The sequence below is a fragment of the Mesoplodon bidens genome (genome assembly GCF_964165515.1).
Source record: "Mesoplodon bidens genome assembly, chromosome: Y".
Taxonomy (NCBI): Eukaryota; Metazoa; Chordata; class Mammalia; order Artiodactyla; family Ziphiidae; genus Mesoplodon; species Mesoplodon bidens.
The window spans coordinates 49,301,703-49,329,248 of record NC_138180.1 but is presented as its reverse complement, the minus strand read 5'-3'; the positions used below and the strand labels follow the sequence as shown (position 1 = coordinate 49,329,248).

At 45.1% G+C, this 27,546-nt stretch overlaps 1 protein-coding gene across 10 annotated transcripts in view; it reads left to right on the top strand.

Annotated features, from left to right (window-relative positions):
* The window catches only part of LOC308609617 (steryl-sulfatase-like), a 169,530-nt gene that overhangs the window by 125,970 nt on the left and 16,014 nt on the right, over nt 1–27,546 (top strand). For all 10 annotated transcript variants that reach the window (XM_081223343.1, XM_081223346.1, XM_081223344.1 and 7 more), the window contains 2 exons: nt 10,885–11,022; nt 24,195–24,354. In XM_081223343.1, the coding sequence (XP_081079469.1) occupies nt 10,885–11,022; nt 24,195–24,354 (298 nt within the window). The remainder of the gene's footprint in view (nt 1–10,884; nt 11,023–24,194; nt 24,355–27,546) is intronic.

Genomic DNA, 27,546 nt, shown 5'->3' with positions numbered 1-27,546 from the left:
CAACCTCTTGCAATTAGCACATTTAATTTGTTGGTTAGATATTTCTAGGCAGAGCAAGAAAAGGTAAATTAGGATTGGGGAGATGTGGTTAAAGCAACGTTCAAATAATAGTCCACTGAGGACCCGTATATATATATATATTTGAAAGGTGAGGTCAAAATGTGGGGTCAGAAGTAGTTTGAATACCTGTTGCTTTTGAGTCATGACCCAGGGAGGGCTCGTCAGAATGTCAAATGCAACAATCCCCCTGCATAGATGGATTTAGTTGAATTAACCAATCAGATGAAATGACGTCATGTATTTACAGTAGTCAGCATGGTGTCTGGCATGCAAGAAGTGCTCAATAAATGGTAGCTGCTATTCTTATTATTACTGTTCCTGTTACTCTCACTCTCCCTTCCACAGATGGTTAAAGCGTCTTTGCTTAAGATGTGTGTATGAGGCCCTTACACTGAATAGAAAAATCATAGATGAGAAAAAAGTCTACGATGGAGAAGGACACATCTATTTGGACCATCTTGTGGGTTTTTAGATCATTAGTAGTATTTCACCTTCTATTTGAAATGTTCCCTTTGGACTTCACACTTCCGAAGGAGCCCTCTGTCCGTAGCTCTGGTATTTAGGATCTTGCAGGCAGGCCTAAGCTGCTTCTAAGAGCTTGAGCTCTCCCCATAAAGTCAACGCATCACCCCAGAGCTAGACGGACGTTTCAGGGGAGCTGCAGACTGGCGGACTGGAGGTCCCTTGGATTCGGAACCAAACCTAAGAGAGGAGCTTGGTAGGGCGTTAGTCGGTGTGTCGAGTTTGAATCTGTGATTAATGCACAAGGTTTCTGCCGAGGAAAGCATAATTTTCCATTTTGTATCTTCAGCTTTATAGATGATCAAATCCAATGCAAAAAAAAAAAAAAAAATCTAGTCCTAAAACTGCAAATGGGTGTGGATGGTGTAGGAGAGCGTCATAAAATAAGGGCACTCTGAAGGGCTTGGCTTCCCGGATCATTCACCGTCCGTCACCTCTGGACATTCTGTGCTCACAGCCCAGCTCAGGTGGGAAGTGTGAGGTGATCCCTCTCATTGCTGGAGAAGTTCTGGCTGATCTCTTTTTTTTTTTTTTTCTAAGTCCCTAATTGTTTATATAGTTTTTTTTTTTTTTACATCTTTATTGGAGTATAATTGCTTTACAATGGTGTGTTAGTTTCTGCTGTACAACAAGTGAATCAGTTATACATATACATCTGTTCCCATATCCCCTCCCTCTTGCGTCTCCCTCCCTCCCACCCTCCCTATCCCACCCCTCTAGGTGGACACAAAGCACCGAGCTGATCTCCCTGTGCTATGCGGCTGCTTCCCACTAGCTATCATGTTTGGTAGTGTATATATGAGGCATGGACATATATACACTACCAAATGTAAGGTAGATAGCTAGTGGCCGATCTCTTTCTAGAGCTTTTCGCTGGCTTCCATCACAGAAATGGCCCCATGGGCATGCAGGCAGCGTCGTTCTCCATCACAAAGCCCGGATAACCTCCCACGGCAAGTTCAACCGGTGGCCATTCCAGAGAGCAAACAAGCTGCAAGCTTTCTTTTCTGCAAGACAGTGAAGTCCAGCAAATAGAGTGGCACAGCTGCATCAAGAGTGGGGATACCTGTGTTCACTCCTAGCACTGTCCTGTCACACGATTTCCTGCTGGTCTGATTCTCTGCTGCCCAGGTCAGCCAGCCTGTTGTGATGCTTATGACCCCGGGGAAGCACTGACCACGGCGCCCTCCTCTGACTCACAGGCACACCGACTTTGTTTTTCCCCCAGACGCATGTGTGCAATGCCACTGCACGGACACGGTGACACTTGTGTATGTGCAGGAAACCACTGGTGTGCTTGGTGAGAATGAGGGCTAGTTAGAGTTATTCAAATTCTCTCCAGCAAATGCAACACCCTGGAAAAAAAACACATACAACTTAGTGTTAATTGGAGAAGATAAGCTGAGCAGAGCCATGAAAGCATCCCAGATGGTTGAGAGCAGGTGCCAGAGCAGGAGGATCCATCACACATTACAGCTATGATGCAATGAGGTCAAAGATGGGCTTTATGCAGGAAATCACATTATCGTAACAACCAGGTACAACACCAAATAAGCATGTGTTTCCTGGAAACAGTATGAACTCACACAGGGACTAACCCAAGAAGGAAGTGAAGCCAAATCAAGAAAGGGTCATCCATACATAGGCAACATTTCCATCTTACAGTTTCCTGTTTCTTAGTTACCCTAATAATCCTAATTCTCTATTTACTGTGTTTAGTTACCATGTATAAAAGTTATGTGTTCAGTGGTCTGCAACTCAAATCTCATTCCTGGGGTAATTCTTGAAATCTGTAAAAGGCCAACCATCTCCTTTTATTATATGTCAGCAGGTATTAAACATGCCGTCACAGGGAAACTCTCTTCTAAAAGTATGCGCCTCAGGTAGGCATCATTTAGGAGCTTTTAAGAAACTCAGGTTCTCAGACCTCACCCCAAATTTACTGAATCAGAATCTTCATTTTAGGTGGGGCAGGGGAGATAAATCAGGAGTTTGGGATTAACATATACATACTACTATATATAAAATAGATAAACAAGGATCTACTGTAGAGACAAGGGAACTCTACTCAATATCTTGTAATAACCTAGAATGGAAAATAATCTTAAAATATATATATATATATATATATAAAACTCAGTCACTTGCTGTACACTTGAAACTAACACAATGTTGTAAATTAAGTATACCTTAAAAAAATAAAGCACTAAACAAATGTTGATCAAATCATTAAAAAAAAAAAAGAATCTTTATTTTAGCATGGTTCCCAAGGTGACAAATAAGCTTGTCAAAATTTGAAGGACGCTGATATATAATAAGAACATGCTACGGAAACTGTATTCTACATACAAGGTCTTGATTATTATTTTGGTCACCCAGAAGTATGAAAAAATGCATAAAGTAGCCTAATAGGTTCCTTGCTATCACATTTGCTTACTTTTCTATCACTACTTGGAAAATGATTAAGGATAGCTTCTAAACGTGTTTCTAATGAAGTTCTTCTGTATGCACTTAGGAGCTGGGAAAGTGAGTGACATGGTAAGAGGATGATCCAAAATCAATGGACGTGGGTGAATCTGATTGAATAGGAAACACACAGGATGTGGCGATGAGTGTGTTGATGTCTATTTCACCGTGGCTGCCAGGGAAGGATTTAGCCTTTTATCGAGGGCCTTCGGACAGGAAGGTTTCAGGACTCCTGCATCACAGGCTTGTGGCAGGTGTGCCTGCGTGCAGCAGAAAGGGCTCCTGTCACGGTCGGAGCCTCTTCTCTCCTGCATGTTGTTTTTGTTTCTTTTTTAAAAATATTTATTTATTTATTTATTTATTTGGTTGTACTGTGTCTTAGTTGCAGCAGGCAGACTCCTTAGTTCTGCCTCGCCGACTCCTTAGTTGTGGCAGGTGGGTTCCTTAGTTGTGGTGTGCGGGCTCTAGTTATGGCATGTGAACTCTTGCAGCATGCATGTTGCAGCATGCATGTAGGATCTAGTTCCCTGACCAGAGATTGCACCCGGGCCCCCTGCATTGGGAGCGCAGAGTCTTAACCACTGCGCCACCAGGGAAGTCCCTCTTGCTCGGTTTTTAGTGGAGGTGGAGGCCACCCTGGTCTCATCACTCAGGATGTGGAAATGCAGTGCGTGTAGCAGCCTCTTGCTCCCAATCCCTAGGTCCTAAAACCACCCTGCAAGAGTTTCATTTTCAATGCTTCCTCGGACCTCCTATCTGGGCGGCGTCTGAGTGAGTCTCAGACTATATTTTGTGCAACCTTTGCATTAGATCCAAGTATAGTAGGGCAAAACACCTCGTCTTCTGTTTACTTATTACAATATTTCACTTGCTACTGTCTGAAAATACCCTCGAATCAAATAACAAATGCAAATCTTCTGAACAAACACCACCAGCTCTCCCCCACGTATCCCCCAAAAGCCAGTACATCATTTTTGTATCTTATGCATTGCAAATAAGGAATCCAATCTTTTTTGGTCCTATATTATTTTTCGCTTTGATGTGTAAGCTTTTGAACTTGATTTCATACTATAGGTAACCCATATGCTTTCAAATGTCCCATCTGTGGGATCCCTTGAGCTCCGTGTGATGGAGAGCATCAGGACTGGTGGTTTGGAAATCTTGATCATTTATTTTGGGAAGACGTACAAGATCGAGTGTACCTACATTCCATGGACAGTGCTTCCAGCCAGAGACAATAAATCTCTGTGCTTGTTGACAGATATGTCCCGATGTTTGGCATGTTAGTTACGCTTCTAATCCCACATAAGCTAAACAAAGAATTGCCTTTCCAGGGCCAATCAATGATGGCAGAATTTCTCTATCCCACTCAGTAACTGATTCAGGAGAGCCTCAGAACATACGGTAAAGCTCGCTTTCTGGAGCAACGTCTAGCATTTCCCATGCCCAGGGAGAGTCACAGCCACCACCAACTGCTGCCATTAGAAACTCTCACTTATCTTTAAATCCTAGCCTCCATGGGAATATTTGACTTCCACCCTTCACCTGTTGATCACAGGAAGGATTTAGCGAAAGTCGTTTTAAGGGAACTTTTCAGGGTTTCCTGCCTTCCCTGGAATTACATTGAGTAGGTGGACATTCTTCCTTAATTATTCATGGTGGGTGGCTGCTTCAGGAGATATTTTCTTTCCTTAATGAGCTCGATGTTTCCAAAAGGGTGAATAGGGACATCAAAGCATTTTCCTTCCATGTTTTTTGCCTGAGTCGACCTACCTTGTAGAAGAAAAAAGACAGATCTGCTGAAATAGCAAGACTTCCATTAGGCAAGCCGATTTTTAAAAAATTTTTATTGAAGTATAGTTGATTTACAATGTGCATGTGTATATATATATATATATATATGTGCGTATATATATATATGTATATATATATATATGTGCGTATATATATATGTGTGTATATATATATATATATATATATATATATATATATATACGCACATATATATATATATATATATACACGTTTTCAGATTCTTTTCCATTACAGGTTATTCCGAGATATTGGATATAGTTCCCTGTGCTATACAGTAGGTCCTTGTTCTTTATCTATTTTATATATAGTAGTGTGTATCTTTTAATGTCAAATTCCTAATTTATCCCTTCCCCCCTTCCCCTTTTGTAACCATTAGTTAGTTTTCTGTCTGTGAGTCTGTCTCTGTTTTGTAAATAAGTTCATTTGTATTATTTTTTTAGATTCCACATGTAAGCAATAGCGTATGATATTTGTCTTTCTCCTTCTGACTTCACATAGCATGATCATCTCTAGGTCCATCCATGTTGCTGCAAATGACATTATTTCATTCTTTTTCATGGCCGAGTAATATTCCATTGTGTGTGTGTATAGATATAGATATATAGATATAGATATCACATCTTCTTTATCCATCCACCTGTTGATGGACATTTGGTTGTTTCCATGTCCTGCCTGTTGTAAATAGTGCTGCTCTGAATCTTGGGGTGCATGTATCTTTTCGAATTAGAGTTTTCTCCAGCTATATGCCCAGTATGGGATTGCTGGAACATATGGTAGCTCTATTTTTAGTTTTTGAAGGAACGTCCGTACTGTTCTCCATAGATTCTGCACCAATTTGCATTCCCACCAACAGTGTAGGAGGGTTCCCTTTTCTCCACACCCTCTCCAGTATTTGTTATTTGTAGACTTTTTGATGATGGCTGTTCTGATGAGTATGAGATGATACCTCATTGTAGCTTGGATTTTAGGCAAACTGATTGCTTAACTCAGATTTTTAACTCCATTGTAAGAGCTGAGCTGCACTGAACACTCCTAGTCCTGGGCTAAGAGTTTGAGATGCAATTCTCTTTCATCCCTTATGGCAACCTTCTACTATTACATGTTATCACCTCTGACTTAGAGGCAAAGAACCCCAGTGAGCAAACCAGGGACCCAGGACTCAAACCGGGTTGGCTTCTGTCAGGACCCAGAAGCCAGAGCCTGAGCAGTTAATTCTACATTATAGCACTTCCCTTTCACGTCAGAGCTAGGATTCTGCCCAAGCACCAGAAACCCTTGTCTCCTATGTGGCACGCCACAGCCCTGACTCCAAAGAGTGGCTTGGTACCTGCTCGTGGCGTGAATTAATGGAATGAACAAACTCTCCAGGACCCAGGCTTCACACCTGAAAGAGGAAGGACCCTGATTTTCACAGCACCAGGTTTTCTCCTTTAGAATGACAAGTTCTCATCTTTTCCAGTGTGCGAGCTCTTGTTGTCTCTGGTTAAATAAAAAAGTGCTCTCGAAATGGCTTGTTTCCTGTATTTGTTTCATTCCAGGAAGAATGTGAGAAAGCTTTGGAAATAAAGCATTTCATTTATAAGCTATCCTGCAGCCCACCATCGGTAATTCAAAACTATCATCCTACATAAATTGGTATCATTATACCTGGAGAACCTTCTGAAAGATAATATTTGTGGACCTCTGACTTCCAATGTATGGGTCTGAAAGCAAGACTAATCCAGCAGTATTTGTTCCCACAGGAGATTTCTGGGCACAATTTTTAGAAGAGAAATATGTTAGACCTTTATAGGATCAATCTCATGAAAAATTTAATGGTTAATGGGCTCCGGGCTTTCTGAATGAGATTCTGGCATAAGACCCAAATAGTTATGAGGGACAAGGGTGCCTCTTGCAGGAGAAAAAGAACTAAAAGGAAATCAGAAATCTGATGGTTTTCTGTGTGTAAATGCATGGTGGCCTCAGCTAGATTCTCTCGTATTAATCCCAGCCCAGTGGTGTGCAGCGATTCTGATGAAAGGGATAAAGTTATCACTCTAGGCAATGAATCAGAAAAATTGATGGGGACAAAGAAAATATCATGTATCATGTAGCAAGTATCATGGTCATTTGAAATCTTGGAATTTGGAGGAAATATCTAGGGAGGGGTGTGAAAATGGGGAAGGATGCAAGATATATTTTAGTAGAAGGAGTCTGGATCGTAAATGCAGCTGCAGGTTCGTCTGGATATGAAAATAGCCTAGAGGGGAATCTGTACGTAGGAGATGTAGCTAGCTTGAGCAAAGGCAAGGGTCACCAGGAGGCTTTGGGAACAAACGCCATCCATGACCCTCTGCGTGCCCTGGTCTTTAACCTGTGTTTACTAGGCTCTTACGAACACGTGTTGAATGCATGGACGAGGAAGTCTCAGAGCCAACAGTGCATTTGAAAGGCATCTTTTTAAAATTACTGGACTATTTTTAAATATGTATTTATTTTAATAATGCTTCTTTTTAAATTTTTTTAAAACTAAAAAAAAATGTTTTTTTAATTTTTTGGCTGTGCCATGTGGCTTGTAGTATCTTAGTTCCCCGACCAGGGACCAAACCCGGGCCCTCAGCAGTGAAAGTGCAGTCTCCTAACCACTGGACCGCCAGGGAATTCCCAGTAGACTTTTCTTTTTTTTTTTTTTTAGCAGTTTTAGGTTTATAGAAAAACAGAGTAGAAAGTACAGAGAGTTTTCCTATATTCATTTCTTCTGCACACAGTTTGCCATGTTATCTCTTGTATTAGCGGGGTACATGTGTTGCTTTTGCTGAGCCAATATTGATACATTATTATCCATTAAAATACATGGTTTACATTAGAGTTCACCATTGGAATTGCGCCTACTGTGGGTTGGGTCAAATGCGTAATGATTACAGCATCATACATAATACTTTCCCTGCCCTAAAAATCCTGTGTGCTCCGCCTGTTCTTACCTCCCTCCCCTCCAACCTGTGACAAGCACTGATCTTTTTACTGTCTGCCTAGTTTTGCCTTTTCCAGCATGCCATAGAGTTGAATCGTGCAGTATGTAGTCTCTTCAGATGGGCTTCTTTCACTGAGCCATATGCATTTAAGGTTCTTCCATGTCTCTTCATGGCTTGATAGCTCATTTCTTTGTATCACTGAATAATCTCGCACTGTCTGGATGGACCACAGTTAGTTTATTCATTCACCTGCTGAAGGACACCTTGCTTGCTTCCAAGGTTTTGGCAGTTGTAAATAAACGTGCTCTAAATATTTACATTGCGTCCATAGAAGTTATCACGGAAGCCACATTTTAAAAAAAGGCATTTCTTCACAGCATTTTATTCATGCTAAGATACTTCTGTGTAATATATGAAAGGTGAATTTCATTTGAAATGGAGGTGCGTGGTTGTATGCCCTTTTGCAAAATACCAATTAACACCCAAGGAAGTAAAACCCTGAATCCTGTGCTCTCTGCCTAATCTTTGTTATTTTATTTAGAAATTACTATATGCACCAAAAGGGGCATTTTTCTTTCAAAGTGTTAAGTGCGGGGGGCTTCCCTGGTGGCACAGTGGTTGAAAGTCGGCCTGCTGATGCTGGGGACATGGGTTTATGCCCCGGTCTGGGAAGATCCCACATGCCGCAGAGTGGCTGGGCCCGTGAGCCATGGCCGCTGAGCCTGCATGTCCGGAGCCTGTGCTCCACAACGGGAGACGCCCCAGCAGTGAGAGGCCCGCGTACCGCAAAAAAAAAAAAAAAAAAAGTGTGAAGTGGGGGTTACATCGCCTTGTTGCTTCTTCCTCTGTGAACTCATTAAACTAATTATCATTTTCAAAGTGATAAGCCTTAAATTAGTGTCAGAGTCGAACTCCCCCAAGCCCGAGTGCACACGTGGTCTGCTTAGCTGAACCAAATCGCAGCGCGATAAATGTCTGGCTGACGATGATTTATCATGGGTGACAAATCACTAAAATGGCCCCGTGCATATTATTTTTGGTCCTGAGGATGACATTTATGTATATGGTGTGGCTTCTAGGTATGTTTAGTATATGAGTTAAAACACTGAGGAAGATTGAATGTACTCTAGCCTGTGGCACTGCAACCAAGTAGCAAGAATATGTCTGGTAACAGGCCACTGGGGTCTTGCTTTCACACCAGAAATCATCTCTGCCACCTCCGTGGAGGGTTGTCTCTGCGGCCTCCTACCCCTTTTCTGGCCCAAGTTGGTGAAGGTGCAACCCTGGAGTGCAGGGCCTGTCTCCACGGGGGGCGTGAACCTGCCTGATGGATAGGATTACCCAAATTCAGTTATTATTTCTGCTGCAAAGGATGCCTGGTGTCCTTTTAGAATTCCAGTTGTGTGGTTATCCTACAGTGAAGAGATGGTCCCCTGTCGAGACAAGTGATGCTATGGCCACACCAAGAGGATGTGGAAAAGGTTGTAACTCACATATCCTGAGGCTTTCTGGGGAAAGCAGGACAGCGCCTAGGCTGGTCTGAAGATGGCTTGAGGGAGATGGGAAAGGAGACAGATTCAGCTTTCATGGTGGGTAGGAGCTGGGGCTTGGATGTGGGTTCCCACATGGAGGTAGGAGCTGGCATAGTTTGAACCTTCCACGGGCACTGGGGGAGGGAGCCCCCAGGCTTTCTTAGTAGCTTGTTGAGCACACGTGGAAGAGACAGAGGTGAGACTTAAAAGCTGTTAGCTGTCAAACATCAAAACACCGAGTCAGACCCTGTAATACCTCGAACAATAACTGCATGCACAGACCAAATTAAATTGGCAGCGTGTGAATATAGCAATCTCCATGAAAACTGTAAATTATATACCTCTCGTCTGACCATCATTTTCTTCTGATCTGAGAGCAGGTGGTAGCTTCCTAATCAGAGAGTCCGTGTTTCAGCCCATTCTTCAACCTTCAGCTGGCTTCCGTTTTGTTTTGTTCTGTTTATTCTTATGGAACATTGGAGGCATCCATAGAAGCAGAGAGAAAAGTGCAGTGAACTGCCGTATGCCCTGGATCCACATTTGACAATGAATGAAGTCACGCCTGATTTTATTCATCCATGCTCCGTGCTCACTTCCCTTCTTCCTGGATTCATTTGAAGAAGACAGCAGCCATCATTATCATGTCATCCATGGGTGTTTCAGGATGTAGCTCGAACTTTTTTTCCTTCATGTCTTTTTTTTTGTTTGTTTACTCTTCTGTGATTTTCATTGAGTTCATCCACTGAACTCTGCAGGGTTTGAGAGTTTGGGTTTTACATGACTTTGAACAGGTCCTGTGTCTTTTTGGAGCACTGTTGCCCTCACCTGTGCAATGGAGCCAATGCTCTTTACTCGTAGGGTTCAGTATGATGTAATCAAGAGAACATGGAATTAAGTCCTTTGCAGGCAGAGTGTTCAACAAATGGTACCCGTTACTCTCATTGTGGACCATGGTATCATTATACTTTGAAGGGTTGCTCTGTGGGGGTTAGTATACACTGTGAAGTATGGGGAAAGAAGGTGAGGAGAAGAAAAAGGAACGTGTGAGGAATATTCATTTTCATGATGGACAGTTTTAGACCTGGGTGTCTGTGGTAACTATGAAAAAGGTCATTCATCATAAAATAGTTTTAGAGATGTTTGTTTGTATAAGAGGAACAGTGATGATTTAGTTTTTTCCAGTCAATAAGGAAAACCAATAGACTTCTTTATAGCCTCAGGCCAGCTGGTGATTGCAGTGATTTGGCTTCTCTCTTCCGGCATCTTCCTCCAAGGGGCTCATGATCTGTGAGCCTAATTCTTCTAGAATCCTTTATCAGGTCTCCCTACAGGGTCACCCCATGATGCCTAGACATTCAAAGGATGCTTGTAGATGATACTTAATTCAGTGACTGTGTCTCAGCCCAGGAGAGCTCAGTGTATAAGACCATCTCCTTCTCACCATCAGAAATTAACAGACAGGTCGATGAGGGCGAATCACCTCCCTTTCTTTTGTAAAGGTTGCACTGTTTTAACACTGAGTGTTTTCTCCCCTTCAGGGCAGATCTTGGATGTTCTAGATGAGTTGAAACTGGCTAATAACACCCTGGTCTACTTCTCCTCGGACCAAGGAGCACACGTAGAGGAGGTGACCGTCAAAGGGGAAGGGCACGGAGGCAGTAATGGAATCTATAAAGGTGAGAAATCTATCCAGGTGGGAAATGCCATGGTGTCAGCTCTGTGCTCTGCCTGCCCCCAGCAGCTGACCCCCTCATCACCTTGTCCTGGACCTTGGAGCTGTGGTGCTGTTCTTCTGCCACTGGAACCATACAGGGCTTTATTGGGTCACAGGCATTGAAAACTCAGGTGGCCAAAGTGACCATTTCCGGTATGGTCCCCCCCCAGAACTTAAAGGCACGCAGTCTGTGTCCAGACATTAAAATGAGGGTGTTTTCCCCCTAAATGTAAATTCAGCCCCATATGTATAGTTGGTTCAAACAAGACCCCTTACACCATCCCCCCATGACCTCTACAACTACAGTTGCTTTAAGCCTGGAAGTTTGTGTTAATTTGTTACAGCAACAACAAAAAACGATTAACTTGTATTTGGACGTCAGAAGTCTGAAATGGGTCTCACTGGTCTAAAATCAAGATGGTAACAGGACTGCATCTTTCTGGAGGCTCCAGGGGAGAATCCATTTCCTTGCCTTCTCCAGCGTCTGGAGGTGCTCACTCTCCTTGGCTCATGGACCCTTTCTTCCACCTTTAAAGCCACCAATGCAGTGTCTTCAAACCTTCCTCTCTGTCTCTCTCTCTCTCTCTCTCTCTTTCTCTCTGACCTCTGCTTCCATAATTCCATCTCTTTCACTTACTCTGACTTTCTTGCCTGCAATTTTAAGGATCCTTGTGATTATGTCAGGCTCACCCACATAATCCAGAGTAATTTTTCTTATTTCTAGACCTTTAATCACATCTGCAGAGTCCCTTTTGTCACGGAAGGTAACCTAGTCACAGTGTCCGGGGATGAGGATGCTGACATCTTTGGGAGGTCATTATTCTGCCTATCTCCATATGCTACAGCATTGTGGGCTGATGCTTCCTTCCTGACACACCATTAGCTAAGCCACCACCAAGATGGATCAGGCTACCTGTCATTGGGGATATTAGATAAGACCCATCTGCTGACCCCAAGTTGCTTATACAACATACACTCTGTGAATATGAGACATAGATACCTGGTTATAATAACATGTGGCCCATTTCACAAAGACTTAGGTGAGATACCTCAAAGGGCATATCCGTGCTAAGGGTTAGGACACCACCCGAATCTGCAATGGATGTGGGTTGGATGTAACATATGGGAGGATGTTTAGAAGTGACCATGCAAAGAGGCAAAGCAAGGTGTCCCAGAGAGTAGGGGCTGCTGAATAAAGCAAGATGCGTGACACGTAGGAAAGCGCATTGAATTTTGCTCCCTAAAGCCATGAGGTGCTTTATTGCCCTTTCATTATTCTCTCACATGGATGTTTCACAGATTCCCAGGGACTCAGGAAATCAGAGTTTACCTACAAAGATATGAAATGCTAATCTTTGGAGTGCTTTCATCCATTAGTTTACAAAACCCTGATTGAGCTGTGTATCTGGCACTGGGTTAGAGGCAACAATACGGTCCCTGCCCTAAAGGAGCCCATGGTCAATGGGTTGGGTAGGTGGGTGGCTGGTTCGTTGGGTGGATGGTTGGATGGTTGGTTGGTTGGGTAAACGGCTGGTTGGTTGGGTGGGTGGTCGGTTGGGTGGATGGTTGGGTGGTTGGTTGGGTAAATGGCTGGTTGTTTGGGTAGGTGGTCGGTTGGGTGGGTGGTCGGTTGGGAGGGTAGGTGGGTGGATGGTTGTTTGGGTGGGTGGATGGTTGGGTGGCTGATTGGGTGGGTGGTCGGTTGGGTGGGTAGGTGGGTGGTTGGTTGTTTGGGTGGGTGGATGGTTGGGTGGCTGATTGGGTGGGTGGTCGGTTGGATGGGTAGGTTGGTGGTTGGTTGTTTGGGCGGGTGGATGGTTGGGTGGTTGATTGGGTGGGTGGTCGGTTGGGTGGGTAGGTGGGTGGATGGTTGTTTGGGTGGGTGGATGGTTGGGTGGGTGGTTGGTTGGATAGTTGGTTGGGTAAATGGCTGGTTGGTTGGTTGGGTGGTTGGTTGAGTGAGTGGATGGTTGGGTGGTTGGTTGGGTGGGTGGTCGGTTGGGTGGGTAGGTGGGTGGATGGTTGTTTGGGTGGGTGGATGGTTGGGTGGGTGGGTGGTTGGGTCAGTGGCTGGTTGGTTGGGTGGTTGGTTGGTTGGGTGGGTAGTTGGGTTGGGGGTGGTGGGAGGAAGCCTAAGGAGGCCCATGCGATTTAACAAGGGTGTGGTTATTCTTGGCACAAGATGCCAGTGGTGCATACAGCAAGGAGAGCCTCACTCGGCCAACAGGGCCCAAGAAATGTTCCCAAAGGAGACCAGGCTGGGAAGGAGGTAGCCAGGGTGTGCTTGAGCTCTTGTCCGTCTACCTCGAGCTCTCTCCACTCTCCCAACCACATACCCTCCTCAGTAGAGCTAGGATGAGGAGAGAAGCACATGGCTTACTCTGCAAACTGGCAGGAATGGGGTAACGCTGGATCACACCAGTCCTGAGCCAAACAGACAGTGAAAAGGCAGTCTGTCACCCATCCCAAAGGCAGCACGTAGCCTGTGAAACCTTATACTTCTATTTACATCCTCGACATGCACATCTCAGTCCTTTCAAGTTCTGAGCACCGGGGGGCCCGGACCTTTGTTTACACCTTCCGTTACCTGGCACCCAGGAGGGAAGGATTCCTGTTTGGTGCGGGTGTGGACAACCTCGCTGGATGTTCATACCACTTCCTTTGCTTGCCATCGTTCCCTCCCCAGTGCAGGACACACGACTGATACTCAGCATGGGTGAAATGACTGACCAGGTGTCTCTACTTGGAACAGGATTAACCCACTCTTTCAGCCAGCCCTCCTCTATTCAGTCTTATTTTCGAGGAGCGAGAAGTGAAAGTATGTATTCCTGTATAGTAAGATGAGGTGCTTTCGTCGTATTTCCTTGAGGTTATGGGCTGTGTGCGGAGGTTGTTTTTATGTTGTTTTATACATGATAGTGTCTCTCGAGATGGAGTCACAGACTGCATTTCATGCACTGGCTCCCCAGTCCGTTCATCCCCCCGGTGAAGGTCTGTTAGGTTCCAAAGTTGCTTAGTGGCTGCTGCCGAGACGTGTACATAAATCACAGTAATAGAAGCTGTTAGCAAGGAATACGTTATTTAAGAAAGTCACTTATATGGTGCGATGGAGCCTTGATTTGGGGACAGATGACCAGGTGACCACCAGCTGACGAATCTGAGGGAGCCTGATGATCAAAAGAAGGAGATGTGTGGGCATTTTGCGTCGATGGCTGACTCTTCAGAGACCTAAGTGGATGGTGGGGATGAGTCAGAAAGAGAGTGTCAAAGGTCTGAATGATGCCTTGGAACTGGGGTTCTCATACAATCTGAAAAGCATGCTCATAGCTGTTCCCTGTTTTTTGTTTGTTTGTTTTTTAAAGAAACATATTGGATGTGTTAGAAATGCTTTGTTTGAATGCTAGAACTACCATCGGTGTCTGACACTGTATTAATGTCTCAGCCACTACTCTATTGCGAAGCATTATCCCTTTGTCAAGTTTAGTTGAAATCAAGTTCACAGTGAAACGTTGTTAATGGTATGACGCTCAAAAAAAAAGACGCGGCTTCCTTCTAGCTATGGTGAATGACCAAAGACTTCTCAGTGTCAAGACGCCTCGTTTTCTAAAGCTGTGAAGTTGCGCGCACTCCTATGATTTATGCAAGCGCAGAGAAATCACACCATTTGAGCTCACTGATCAAAAGAGCATCGTTTCAGAACAGTCCTGATTTGCAGTCTTCGTCAGAACTGCCCCAAAAGATCTATACTTCCTCCCATTGCCTTCTCTTCTCTAGTCACATCCCATCCTGCCTCACTCTAATAAGGGCACTCCTACTGTCACTTAGGGCCCCCCAGGATAATCCAGGATAATCTCCCCATCACACCATCAGTAATGTAATCCTATCTACAAAGTCCCTTTTTCAGAAAACAAGGTAAAATTCAAAGGTTCCAAGGATTCCAGCATGGACATCTTTAGGGGTCAGTATTCAGCCTCCCGCTCAAAAAAAAACAAAAAAAAAAACCTATACTACTTGAGCTCAGTGATGCCTCTGTATTCCTCAGTCTGTTTCACTAATGAAATCTATGGACCACCTTGGTAGAATGGCTGTGATTAAATCACTACACAGAGTTCAACAGCTAATCCCTTTAAATCAGAGGAACATTAGATTCTGCTGTAGTCTGCATTTCAAAAAATTAATTTAATTTTGTGGGGTTGAGGGGATAGTGACACTACTAGTTTTTTCTCTCTCTCTTTTTTTAATTGAAATATAGTTGATTTACAATGTTGTGTTTGTTTCAGATGTACAGCAAAGTGATTCATTTATACACACACATGTATCTCTTTTTTCCAGATTCTTTTCCCTTACAGGTTATTACAAAATATTGAGTATAATTCCCTGTGCTATACAGTAGGACCTTGTTGATTATCTATTTTTTTTAACTTTTTAAAAAAATTGACTTGTTTTATTTATTTATTTTTGGCTGCATTGGGTCTTCGTTGCTGTGCGCAGGCTTTCTCTAGTTGCGGTGAGCGGGGGCTACTCTTCGTTGCGGTGCATGGGCTTCTCATTGCGGTGGCTTCTCTTGTTGCGCAGCATGGGCTCCAGCAGTTGTGGCACGTGGGCTCAGTAGTTGTGGCTCGCGGGCTCTAGAGCGCAGGCTCAGTAGTTGTGGTGCACAGGCCCAGTTGCTCCGCGGCATGTTGGATCTTCCCAGATCAGGGCTCGAACCCAGGTCCCCTGCATTGGCAGACAGATTCTTAACCACTGCGCCACCAGGGGAGCCCTGTTTATCTATTTTATATAAAGTAGTGTGTATCTGTTAATCCTAAACTCCTAATTTATCCCTCCCCCACTTTCCCCTTTGGTAACCATAAGTTTCTTTTCTATATCTGTGGGTCTGTTTCTGTTTCACAGATAAGTTCATTTGTGAAATGTTTTAAATTCCATATATAAGTGCTATCATATGGTATTTGTCTTTCTCTGTCTGGCTTCACTTAGTATGATAATCTTTAGGTCCACGCATGTTGCTGCACATGGCATTATTTATTCGTTTTATGGCTGAGTACTATTTCATTATACGTATATATCACATTTTCTTTTATCATTCACCTGTCGATGGACATTAGGTTGTTTTCCATGTCTTGGCTATTGTGGATAGTGCTGCTATGAACATTGGGGTGCACGTATCTTTTAGAATTACAGTTTTGTCTGGATATATGCCCAGGAGTGGGATTGCTGGATCATATAGTAGCTCTATTTTTAGTGTTTTAAAGAACCTCCAGACTGTTCGCCATAGTGGCTGCACCAATGTACATTCTCACCAACAGTGTAGGAGGGTTCCCTTTTCTCCACACCCTCCCTAGCATGTAATATTTGTAAACTTATTTTCACCTTTTCCCTAAAATATCCTCCCTTAGCTGGGACCAGAATAACTTCCCTAAGATTTTCTTAGAGTTTAGAGTTTCCTTCCTCTTCCTCACAGCTGAAAATTCCCCGAAGTCTCTGATGAGAACATCAGACTCCTAGCTCTGGCTTCCTTTTCATTCCTCTCCCAAGTCAAGGTCACCCAGCAGGAGGCTCCCCCCTCAACCCCCGCCTCCCTCTTACTCTGCCTAAAGGCAAGTAATAAATGCCAATGGAGCAGATAAATTAACTCTATAGATAGCTTCTGAAGAAGCATTGGTTGGTGGGTGTGAGGGCTGAAAATCGTATTTTCCTGAGTGTTCTTGAAAGTAGACTTTCTCCACCTGCAGAGAAATGCTTTCCGAATTCCCTGATGCCTGCAAGAAAGGCACTGCAGTTTCTGGCAGTTTTCCTTGAAGTTCAAATTCCAAAAGCCGCTGATTGGCCAGAGTCCATATGGCTTAGGAGTTGCTTCTTACAGTCACTGAGTTTGGTGGCTCTTTGCCTCATGAGGTCACACAGCTTTCAGAGCAACGGATGCTTTTGTTGGAGGAAAAAAAAAAAAAAAAACCTACAAGAGGCTCTGGTAGTTTATTAGGGGGTGGTTACATTCAGGTTCATTCTTCAGGTTTTAGCAAACATTTTCATCCGCTCCCCAAGAGAGGGCAAAGCTGTCTGGTCTGGCTGGTATCAGGAGTTGTGTGCCAGGAGGCATCCCCCAGGCTTCCCCAGGCTTTTCCTCTCTGAAAGAAGCTCACATGTTATCCTCACCCATCAGTTCACTCCTTCAGTTAAATTCCACTGAGAAGCACGCAAATATTGAGCCTCCATAGTATGCTAGGCTTGGGGCTGGCTTCTAGGACATAATGACAGCAAATACAGGGTCCCCAGCCTCTAGTAGCTCATATTCTCTGGTTGAGATGGACATCTAAGGAGGTGGTTTCAGAATAACAAACTAGAAAGGAAGCTCTGAGAAGGGACGATTAGACGTTGTTCCCCCAACCTGGGAATTCAGAGAACTTCCCAGGAGACACGGACCTTTTGCAGGCTGATGTTTGGGAGTGTTGGCTGGGAGAGGAGAGGTGGAGAGTTCATTCCAGGCAGGAGCGAGATGCTTCCAGGGAGCAGAAAAGCAGCCCAAGGTCGCTGGAGGTGAAGGTATCAATGAGGGATACTGGGTGACGTAGCTGATGAAAGGTACCCTACATCCATGTTAGTATGTCCAATAGAATGAAGTAGATAGATAGACAGATAGAGATGGATGGATAGATAGATAGATAGATAGATAGATAGATAGATAGATAGGGATAGATAGATATGATGGATGTATGGATAGGTAGACAGCCATAGGTAGGTAGGTAGGTAGCTAGCTATCTAGCTAGCTAGCTAGATAGATAGAGGTGAACAGACATAGGTAGACAGATAGATAGAAATGTGTGTATATATATTGTGTGTTTATATATATTTGTATATGTGTGTGTGTGTGTGTGTGTGTGTGTGTAGTTATTGCCATTTGGGTAGTAGTTAAAATTGGAGGTCAAGAATACCACCCAAATCCACTCTAAGGAGAGGGTAAAGAAGTGAGCATAAGGATGAACTGAGGGGTAACATAAGATGTCTCATGTTTTTGGCTGGTGTGACTGGGTAGATAGAAGTTCTTTGAGGAATTAGGACTCCCAGGCAGAGACTTGGTTCCCTTGTCTTCAGAATTTGAATCATAGGATTGTTATCATAGGAACATCGTAGAAGACTGTTGCGATGATTAAGAAGTCAGTACATGCAAAGTGTGTCCTAAGTGCCCTTAGTGAGGTCAAGGAATACTGCTACCTGCCAGAGTGCAAGAACTACGATCCAGATGTATTCTGCTCACATCTGTATTCTTAGAACCTAGAATAGTACCTGACATATTGTAAGAAATTATTTTTGAGTGAATATGTAAATGAAAAACCACTTGAGCTTAGGTTTGAAGCATCAGTGGTTGAACTCAATGAAGAGGGCAAGGAATCAATGTGGTTGTATTGGTAAACCTAGTGGTACTGGTGATTGATTGGATATTGGGCTTGAGGGAAAGGAAAACATCAAAGCTGTCTGTTACGTGCTTGGCTGGTGTGACTCGCTAGACAGAGGTTCCCTTTAGGAATTAGGACTCCTGGGCAGAGACCTATATTGGGTTGGTGTATGGGATCATTTAGTGTAAGAAGAGAAGAGGGTCAGGGACGAAGCCGAACATAAAAGGTGATACGGGAGATGATGATCCAACAAAGGAGATACGGAGAGAGTGACAGGGAAATAAGAAGAAAACTGGGAGGGGAGGGAAGGACATGGTTCATAGAAATGGATGCTGATAAACAGTCAAGTAGCATGTAGACCCCAAGGGTCCATTGTGTATATTACACATGTGATGCTCCTTTGAGTATTTTCAGTGGAGAGCGAGGGGCACAGGCTGGCTGGCTAGAAGGGGGCCGGAAGGTGAGCCGTTTCTCAGATCCTTTTCAGAAATGTGTCTGTGCAGGGAGACGGGCTGTGAAAGGGGTGCTTTGTCATGGGGAAGGTTGGAGTATTTCATTCTCTCAAGTCAACTTCAGTAGACGGATCGTGAAGGTACAGGGGACAGCTGAGAATGTCAGATTTCTGAGAAGACTGTGGGAAATGAGACCCAACCTGTAGGAGGACTGATCTCTGCCAGGAGGGAGGGACCTTGTCTAGTCTGGGAGGGAATGCGGACGGTAGATGCTGGTGCATTGAGAAGGGATAGTGGCTGGCATTTGAAGGTGTTCCCAAATGAAGCCTTCTGTTTCCTCTCTGCAGAAGGAAACAGAGTTGCCCACTGAAGGCGGGGTAGGGCGGGGCATGGGGGTGACAAGTAGTCTTCTGGGGGAGGGTTGGCATGCCAGCTGCACGTGGGGAACACTGGATTCCAGGAACAGGAAGGGACCCCATTTGGTCACTTGAACCAGATGCGCAAAGTTGAGAAGATCTCGATTTGCAGAGAACAGATAGATATTTTCATTGAGGGCTGGTACCGTACTGGGAAGGCATGAATATGTGTCAGAGGTTCTCTGGGATCCAGTCTTTTAGCAAGAGTGTGATGGAAATGGTATATTGCATGATCTGAGCTGGTCATCGGGACCACACAGGATAAAGGTAGCAAACATCCCGAAAATTGAAGTGTCACTTGGAACGATTGGGACTGTCCACTTAAGTAGAAAACTGAACGACCGAATGATCACAGGCTTCGACGCGTTGACTGCGTTGGGTTTTATTTGACAAAACGTGTGACCGTGGTACGATGGGGTTCGATATTGCAGAGTTTGGGCCCAAGGTTGAGAAAGCTGTATTGGAAGGCAGAGGTTTGTGGTTAGATAATAGAGTGTTTGGATCACTCACTTTTGAGAGGGAGCAGGTGGGAGTGATGTGGTCTGTGGATGCCGGAGGCCAAGGTTGCCTGGAGGGGGACATGGGGACATGGTTGGGGATGTGACATCAGTAGATAAACTGAGGTCTGGGAGGGCAGGGAGTTGACCTATTTTGTGCTAATTGAGCTCATTTTCCTGGATGGAATGCACAGTGAGGCTAAGAAGATGAGCTCGTTGGGTAAGACTCTGGAGGAGAGAACTTTTGGAATGCAACAGGTTAGGGAAATGAAAAAGCCTAGCAAAGTTAAGGGACCAAAAGAGGTTGGAAACAGGAGTTTATAACCACTCCCATCTGTAAGATTCTCTTTTTTTTTCTTTTTTTTTTTTTTGGTACGCGGGCCTCTCACTGCTGTGGCCTCTGCCGTTGCGGAACACAGGCTCCGGACGCACAGGCTCAGCGGCCGTGGCTCACGGGCCCAGCCGCTCCGCGGCATGTGGGATCCTCCCAGGCCGGGGCACGAACCCGTGTCCCCTGCATCGGCAGGCGGACTCTCAGCCACTGCGCCACCAGGGAAGCCCAAGATTCTCTTTTTTTTTCCCCCAGGAATACTCTGCATCAATGCATCCATTATTTCGTTCGTTCACTGCATACATTGGACCTTCTCTATTTGGAAGGTATTACACTTTGGACCGCAGTTGATTCAACAGTCGATTTGAGTTTCTTCTCAAGTACTCTTGGTCCCGCTGGGATGATGAGATGGGATCGCATTGATTGCCACACATCCCATGAACGAGAACCTTGAAAAATGCCCAGGAAATGGAGACTAGGAAGACATTATGTGTGGTAGTGGGTGTAGAAGCCTTGATTAAATAGGAAGAGCGTGTTATGCAGGCTTTTGAGGGTTTATAGAAATGATTGGGGGTTAGGGGGAAATCCTGGCAGAGAAGACAGCAACAGAACTTTGCGGAAGGCGGGATAGGATGAGTTGTTTGCTGGGGCACTTAGGTGAGACTCAGCTCGACTAAGGAATGGTATTGGAAGGGTGGGCCAGAGCCAGGATGTGGTTACTTTACATTTCAGGCTGAAGGAGAGATTCTTTAGTTTTTCATTCTTGCAGAAGATACGAAGGAGTCCAATTAAGTGAAAAAATAAACCATCAGTGGAAGTTGCGGTGACATTTCCCCCCTAACAGTGAAGGAGTTAATATTATGGAGTATGGTGAGGGCTGATGGACGCACCCTACTCCCCAAATCTAAATTCAGTAACTTTAAGACCAGGGCTCTATACGTGGAATCTATCAATCTATCAATCAAAAAAAAAGGGGGGGGGCTACAAATGAACTAACTTATCTACGTAACAGAAATAGAGTCACAAATGTAGGAAAGAAACTTATGGTTACCAGGGGGTAAGGGCGGGGGATAAATTGGGAGATTGGGATTGACACATACACACTACTATATATAAAATAGATAACTGAAAAGGACCTACTGTACAGCACGGGGAACTCTACTCAGTACTTTGTAATGACCTATATGGGAATAGAATCTAAAAAAAAGAGTGGATAGGGCTTCCCTGGTGGCGCAGTGGTTGAGAGTCCACCTGCCGATGCAGGGGACACGGGTTTGTGCCCCGGTCTGGGAAGATCCCACATGCCGCGGAGCGGCTGGGCCCGTGAGCCATGGCCGCTGAACCTGCGCATCTGGAGCCTGTGCTCCGCAACGGGAGAGGCCACAACAGTGAGAGGCCCGCGTACCGCAAAAAAAAAAAAAAAAAAAAAAAAAAGAGTGGATATATGTATATGTATAACAGATTCACTTTGCTGTACAGCAGAAACTAACACAGCATTGTAAATCAGCTATACTCCAATAAAAAAAAAAAAAGAAAAGAAAAAGAGCAGGGCTCAGTAAACTATGGCATTTGGGCCAGATCCAGCCTGATGCCTGATATTGTAGATCAAGTTTTCCTGAAACACAGCCATGTTGATTTGTTGGTGTCTGGCCCTCCTGCTTCTGAGCTTTTGAGGAGTTGGTCAAGCCACCCAAACTACCTAAAATAGTTACTTCCTGGCTTTGCAAAGGAAACACGTGCCACCCCCTGGCTCAGATGATTTAGCCGTTTGATGTCTTGCTTAAATAGTCACCTTTAGCTTTTGAAACCGGGTCAGTTATCTTAAGGGTGTTCTTCAGTTCTTTACCTTCAAGCAGTGACACGAGCAGATGGCTGCTGTTTATTTTTGCCCCGATAACAGGTGGATGATAGTTTGATGGAACCTGGGCAGTTTTGTCACATCTCCCATCTGTAATTGGTGGGGTTTTAGTCCCTGGACTGAATACATCGAGCAGAGCGTAAACTGTAGCATCTTGGGTGAGAAAGACTTCAGTGTGACTTAGATTCGTCATGTGCTTCCTTGTGGTTCCCATCAATCCAGGGAACCAGTGTCATCGGGCGGGGAGATGCCCAAGAGGACAAAAAATGACAAATAGAGTATTTCAAAGAACTCTGTGCCCACATGAAGCAAAAGAATGACAAGCATACCCTCTTGCCGTTCAAAGGCATTTGACCTGCCAGGTGGCAGCGTGTGCAAAGACAAAAATAGAAGCGTGACAATAAAAAAAAATTTTAATAAAATAGAAGCGTGGTTTAGAGACAGCTGTTCCTAACAAGAGTCTCGGAGTGAATGGTAGAAGAATTTTCTCTGCACCGTCCTGGAGAGATTAACTCAGCCATCATCTGTCTGTGACTTCCTATCACGGCCGAGTGCCACCGGGATGTTAAACGCGTGAATTTGACAATTACGCGACCAGATTTTAAATTTAGACCACGCTCTTTTCTCTGTTCAGACATTTTCAGAAGGAATCCACACTGCTTCACCTGTTCTTTCTGTATCTCCCTTGCAATCCCCTCTCCTTCTCTGCTACCCCTCTTTCTCCTTCGCAAACCAACGCGAAGTCTGTTGCTTCAGGGCCCGTGTTCCCAGGCAAGAGGCATCCTCTGTGCTTTTTCTTGGGCTGCAATCAGAGTTACGCGCAGCTTGTTATAAAGTCACGGGGGACTACTCCTGGGGAAGCAGCGTGTGTGTTTTCCCGCCCATCCGCGGGGTCCCTGCTGGAGGGACCCAGCATCTCTGGCCTCTTTGAGCCCAAGGCTGCCGTGCTGCTGACTCCATTCCCCAAGGACCATTAGTGAGAGACCCCGGGGAGCATCTTCTGTTGACACTGTGACCCACTCCCAGCTCACCCCTCCAGCCCCTCCTGATACCCCTTTCATGCTCTATTTAGTTATTTTCGCATGGCCTCCTACGTGCAAAGCTCGTTTTCCCAACTAAACAGCAAGAGCTATGCCCGTAATAAAAGAATAGCAATGATGAAAATGGCTATGGTCAGTGGTCTCCTGTCTCTCAGGCTGGGGATCATAATCCTGCAGAATACTCACATGTTAAGTGTCTGGAATGTGTGGCACAGCCGGTTGATCCATGTCCCCCAGGGCACAGAACTGGTGTTTTCATTGCCTTAGGACTGCTGCAAGAAATCACCACACCCATTTGGTGGCTCAACACAACACAAATGGATGATCGTACAGTTCTGCAGGTCCGATGTCCAAAATGAGTCCATGTGGGCTAAAATCAAGGTGTCGGCAGAGCTGTGTTCCTTTATGAAGGCTCTCGGGCAACAGCTGTTTCCTTGCCTTTGCCAGTGGCGGGAGGCCACCTGCATGCTTTGGCTTGGGGCACCTTTCTCTCTGTTCAGAGCCAGTGACGTAGCATCTTCCAGTCTCTCTGATTACAGCCTCAGCTGCTCTGATGCCAATTTTCCTGCTTCCCTCTTTCCCTTATAAAGAGCCTCGTGATTACATTCGACCCACTCACATAATCCAGAATAATCTCTCCTTTTGTCGGATAAGGTACCATATCCCCAGATTCCAGGGGTTGCAAGTGGACATTTGGGGGTGCCATTATTTTGCCTCCCACCAGTGGTAAAAAGTAGAAATGGAATTTGAACCCCATGACTCTAGAAACATTGTTATAAGTCTTTGTTGCTGCAAGATTTGAGTCTCCCTGATTACAGAGTCAGCACTTGTGTCCACCAGGCATTGCTGGCCGTGTGTCATGCATGTAGTAACCATGACATATATATATTGGGTTGGCCAAGAAGTTTGTTTGGGTTCTTCCGTAACATTTTATGGAAAAACCCAAACAAACTTCTTGGCCAGCCCAATGTATTTCTTTCACCACAAGAGATACAGTATTGCTTGTGAAATTCTCATTGAATCCATGTCATTAAATCACTAGGTTCTTCCAAATCGGCCACCCCACGTTGAGCGTTGACGAGTGCATTGAGGTACGTGTTGGAAAGACGTATAAATCTCCTTGATGCCTCTCCTTCGGCATTTTAGGGGGAAAAGCCAACAACTGGGAAGGAGGCATCCGGGTTCCAGGCATCCTCCGATGGCCAGGGGTGATCCAGGCTGGGCTGGAGATTGATGAGCCAACAAGCAACATGGACATCTTCCCCACGGTGGTCAAACTTGCGGGGTCCCCTCTGCCGGAAGACAGGTACTGTGACTCCCAGGTGCTCGGGGCAGTCTCCTTCGGATTTTGTGGGCAAGGGTGTTCCGATTCGCCTGCACGGTGGCATATGCTACTTCCGGCTGGACCCTTTATCCATGCCCAGTTATGGGACTGACTGGTGGGTCCAGCAATGTAAACACTGCTCTGTCCATCCTGTTATCCCAGTGGGAAATAAAGTCCAAAGCCTGAAGGGGATGGACAGTCTTTTTTTTTTTAATATTTGTTTATTTATTCATTTATTTGGTTGCACCAGGTCTTAGTTGCGGCAGATGGGCTCCTTAGTTTGCGGCAGGTGGGCTCCTTAGTTGGGGCTCGCTGGCTCCTGAGTTGTAGCACGTGGGCTCCTTAGTTGTGGCAGATGGGCTCCTTAGTTGTGGCATGTGAACTCTTAGTTGCAGCATGCATGTGGGATCTAGTTCCCTGACCAGGGATTGAACCTGGGTCCCCTGCATTGAGAGCGTGGAGTCTTATCCACTGTGCCACCAGGGAAATCCTATGGGATGGACGGTCTTTAACTGAGCCTCCCTGTTTTGGCGTTCCGTGGAACCTCTCCCCCCTCTCTCCTCTCTCTCCTCTCTCTCTCTCTCTCTCTCTCTCTCTCTCTCTCGTCTGTGCCCATCATCGGCTTGCGGAAGGGCACCTGGGCAGATGCCCTCTAACCTCCCTTGTTTCGTCCCACACCTCTCCTCCCGGCCCTGTTCACCAGCTCTTTGCTGCAGCAGCGAGAAGGGCAGTGGGGTGCCCAGTCAGGCCCCTGTTTTCCCAGCACGTCTTCATTTAGCAAGTTCTAAATGAAATGTCTTTCTCTTCAATTTAAATACAACTTCTGATGGCATTGCCAGTGGTTTCTCCTTAAGTGTTATTACCAATCTGAAGATTTGTAAGTGAGGCACCCTGATTCATTGTTTTCATTAGTTGGGTGGCAGTCCAGGGTGACGGCAGGCACACGGGCTGCAAATCTTGTTCAAATTCAGCTGCCGACAGAACCAAAAGGAAGCTGGAAACCAGAGACGAAAACAACAGCTCAGCCAGAGCTGAGTCCGTGGAGAGGTTTGCTCACCTCCCATTGTGCACAACCAACCTTGGTTCACTCTTCTTTTTTTTTTTTTTTTCAAATTTCTGCATTAGGTATACCTTCCTCTCAAAGTGCACTTGCGCACGTACATGCACACACACACACACACAGATGGGAAAGGCAGAATTATACAGTTCAGCCCTTCTCAAACTTTGTGGTCTCGAGATCCATGTACACTCTTCCCAGATCCAGGAGCCCAAAGATGTTGTGTTTCTGTGGGCGATATCTATCAGTGTTTGTCATATGAGCAATTAAACCTGGAAATAAAAGTTTTTAAACACAAGAGAGCCCAAGCACACATTGCATCGGCTGACAGAGTGATAATGGAGCCACTGGGGAAACCCACCATAAGCTCATGAAAGAGTGGTGGTAAAAAGGCAAATAACATTTTGAATTGCTGCAAAGACAGTTTGAGCTCACAGACCTCCTCATAGGTCTCAGGCATCCCCGTGGGTCTCTGGACCACACCGTCAGGGTAGCTGGTGCTCCAGAGAAGAGCAGAGATTCCCGGAGCTGTACTGCTGTGGCTTCACTGCTGCCGAAGCATTGAAGTTCTTGGGCCTTGATTTCTTCTCCTGCAAATGGGTTCATACTTGCACAGGATGGAAAGCACTAGAGCATGTCAGGTGCAGAGGAGAGATGCATGAACACTTGCCCTTTTTGTTTCACCCGCCATATTGAGAGGTAACAGGTAGGGAAGCAGAGTTGTTTCCACTTACACGTTTCACGTCCATCTGGGCTCAGAGAATCATCACTATGAGGGCTGAAGGGGCTTCTGAGAGCTTCTATTCCAATCAGACTATTCTTCTTCCCCTCTAACGACAGAAAACTTAGCAGGAGTAACTCATCAAAAGTCTTTTCTTACAGAAAACGAAAACTCTCCTTATTTTATTTAGTCTTTGGCCCTGGTTCTTTCCCTTGGAATAAATCTGAATTGTTGCATGACCAGGGCACACTGAGTGTTCAGATAGTTGCATTCAGTCCATTTTTCTCTCATGGTTCATGATATTAAATTCGTCGGTGCTCTCTGCTTTCACAGTATCTTTATATTTTTATTATTTTTTAAATATTTATTTATTTATTTATTTGGCTGTGCCAGGTCTTTAGTCACGGTCTGCAGACTTCTTAGTTGTGACACGCGAACTCTTAGTGGCGGCATGCATGTGGGATCTAGTTCCCTGACCAGGGATCGCACCCGGGCCCCCTGCATTGGGAGCCCAGAGTGTTAACCACTGGAAAGCAGGTGTTAACCACCTGCTTTCACACTATCTTTAACTGGTTTTCCACCTCACTGGGAAGAGCCAAGGGAAGGGAAAAGTTCAGAGGCCAAGAGGAAGATCCCTAAAGGGAGATCTTGCTGCCGGCACGTCGTACCCACCCCAATCTGAGGCTAACGGGGGTCATCCTGTTTTTCTCCCACGTGCCCATGGAGGAAGGAAGCAGCCTCCCTCCTAAGCTGACCCAGACATTTTGTGCATGAGCCAGTGTCATCAGTGGAACCCATTCTGAGTATTGAAGGTTCTTTCAATGAATCTCACCTGTTGATGGTCCAAGGCTCTATAAGATGTCATTGTCCTCCAAGACACAGCACAGATAAGAAAACAGCAATCTGCTTCCAGGTTGCTCATGGGAATAAAATGGTCTCACAATATACTATTTAGATCATGTTACCAACCAGGTCTAGAAGACGTCCTTGTGTGTCTGCCCTGGAGACGTTGACCATCTAAAGGGATGGTTCTCAGCTGGGGGGACTGTCCCTCCCAGGGGCCGTTTATCAATGTCTAGAGACATTTTTGATTGTCTTGACTCGGGATGTTGCTGGCATCTAGTGGATAGAGGCCAGGGTTGCTGCTAAACACCCTACAATGCACAGGATGCCACCCTCCAGCAAGGAGTGATCCAGCCCAATATGCTGGGAGTGCTGAGGTTGAGAATTCTGCTCAAAAGCTTATTCTTGCTCTTTTAAGGAAAATGTCATTATCTGTATAATGAAAACCTCATCAAAACTTTTCAATAAGAGCATCTGGATAATATCCTTATATTTATCAATATCCATCTATAAATCTGATACATTAGGTATCTACTCTTTAGAAAACAGCCTA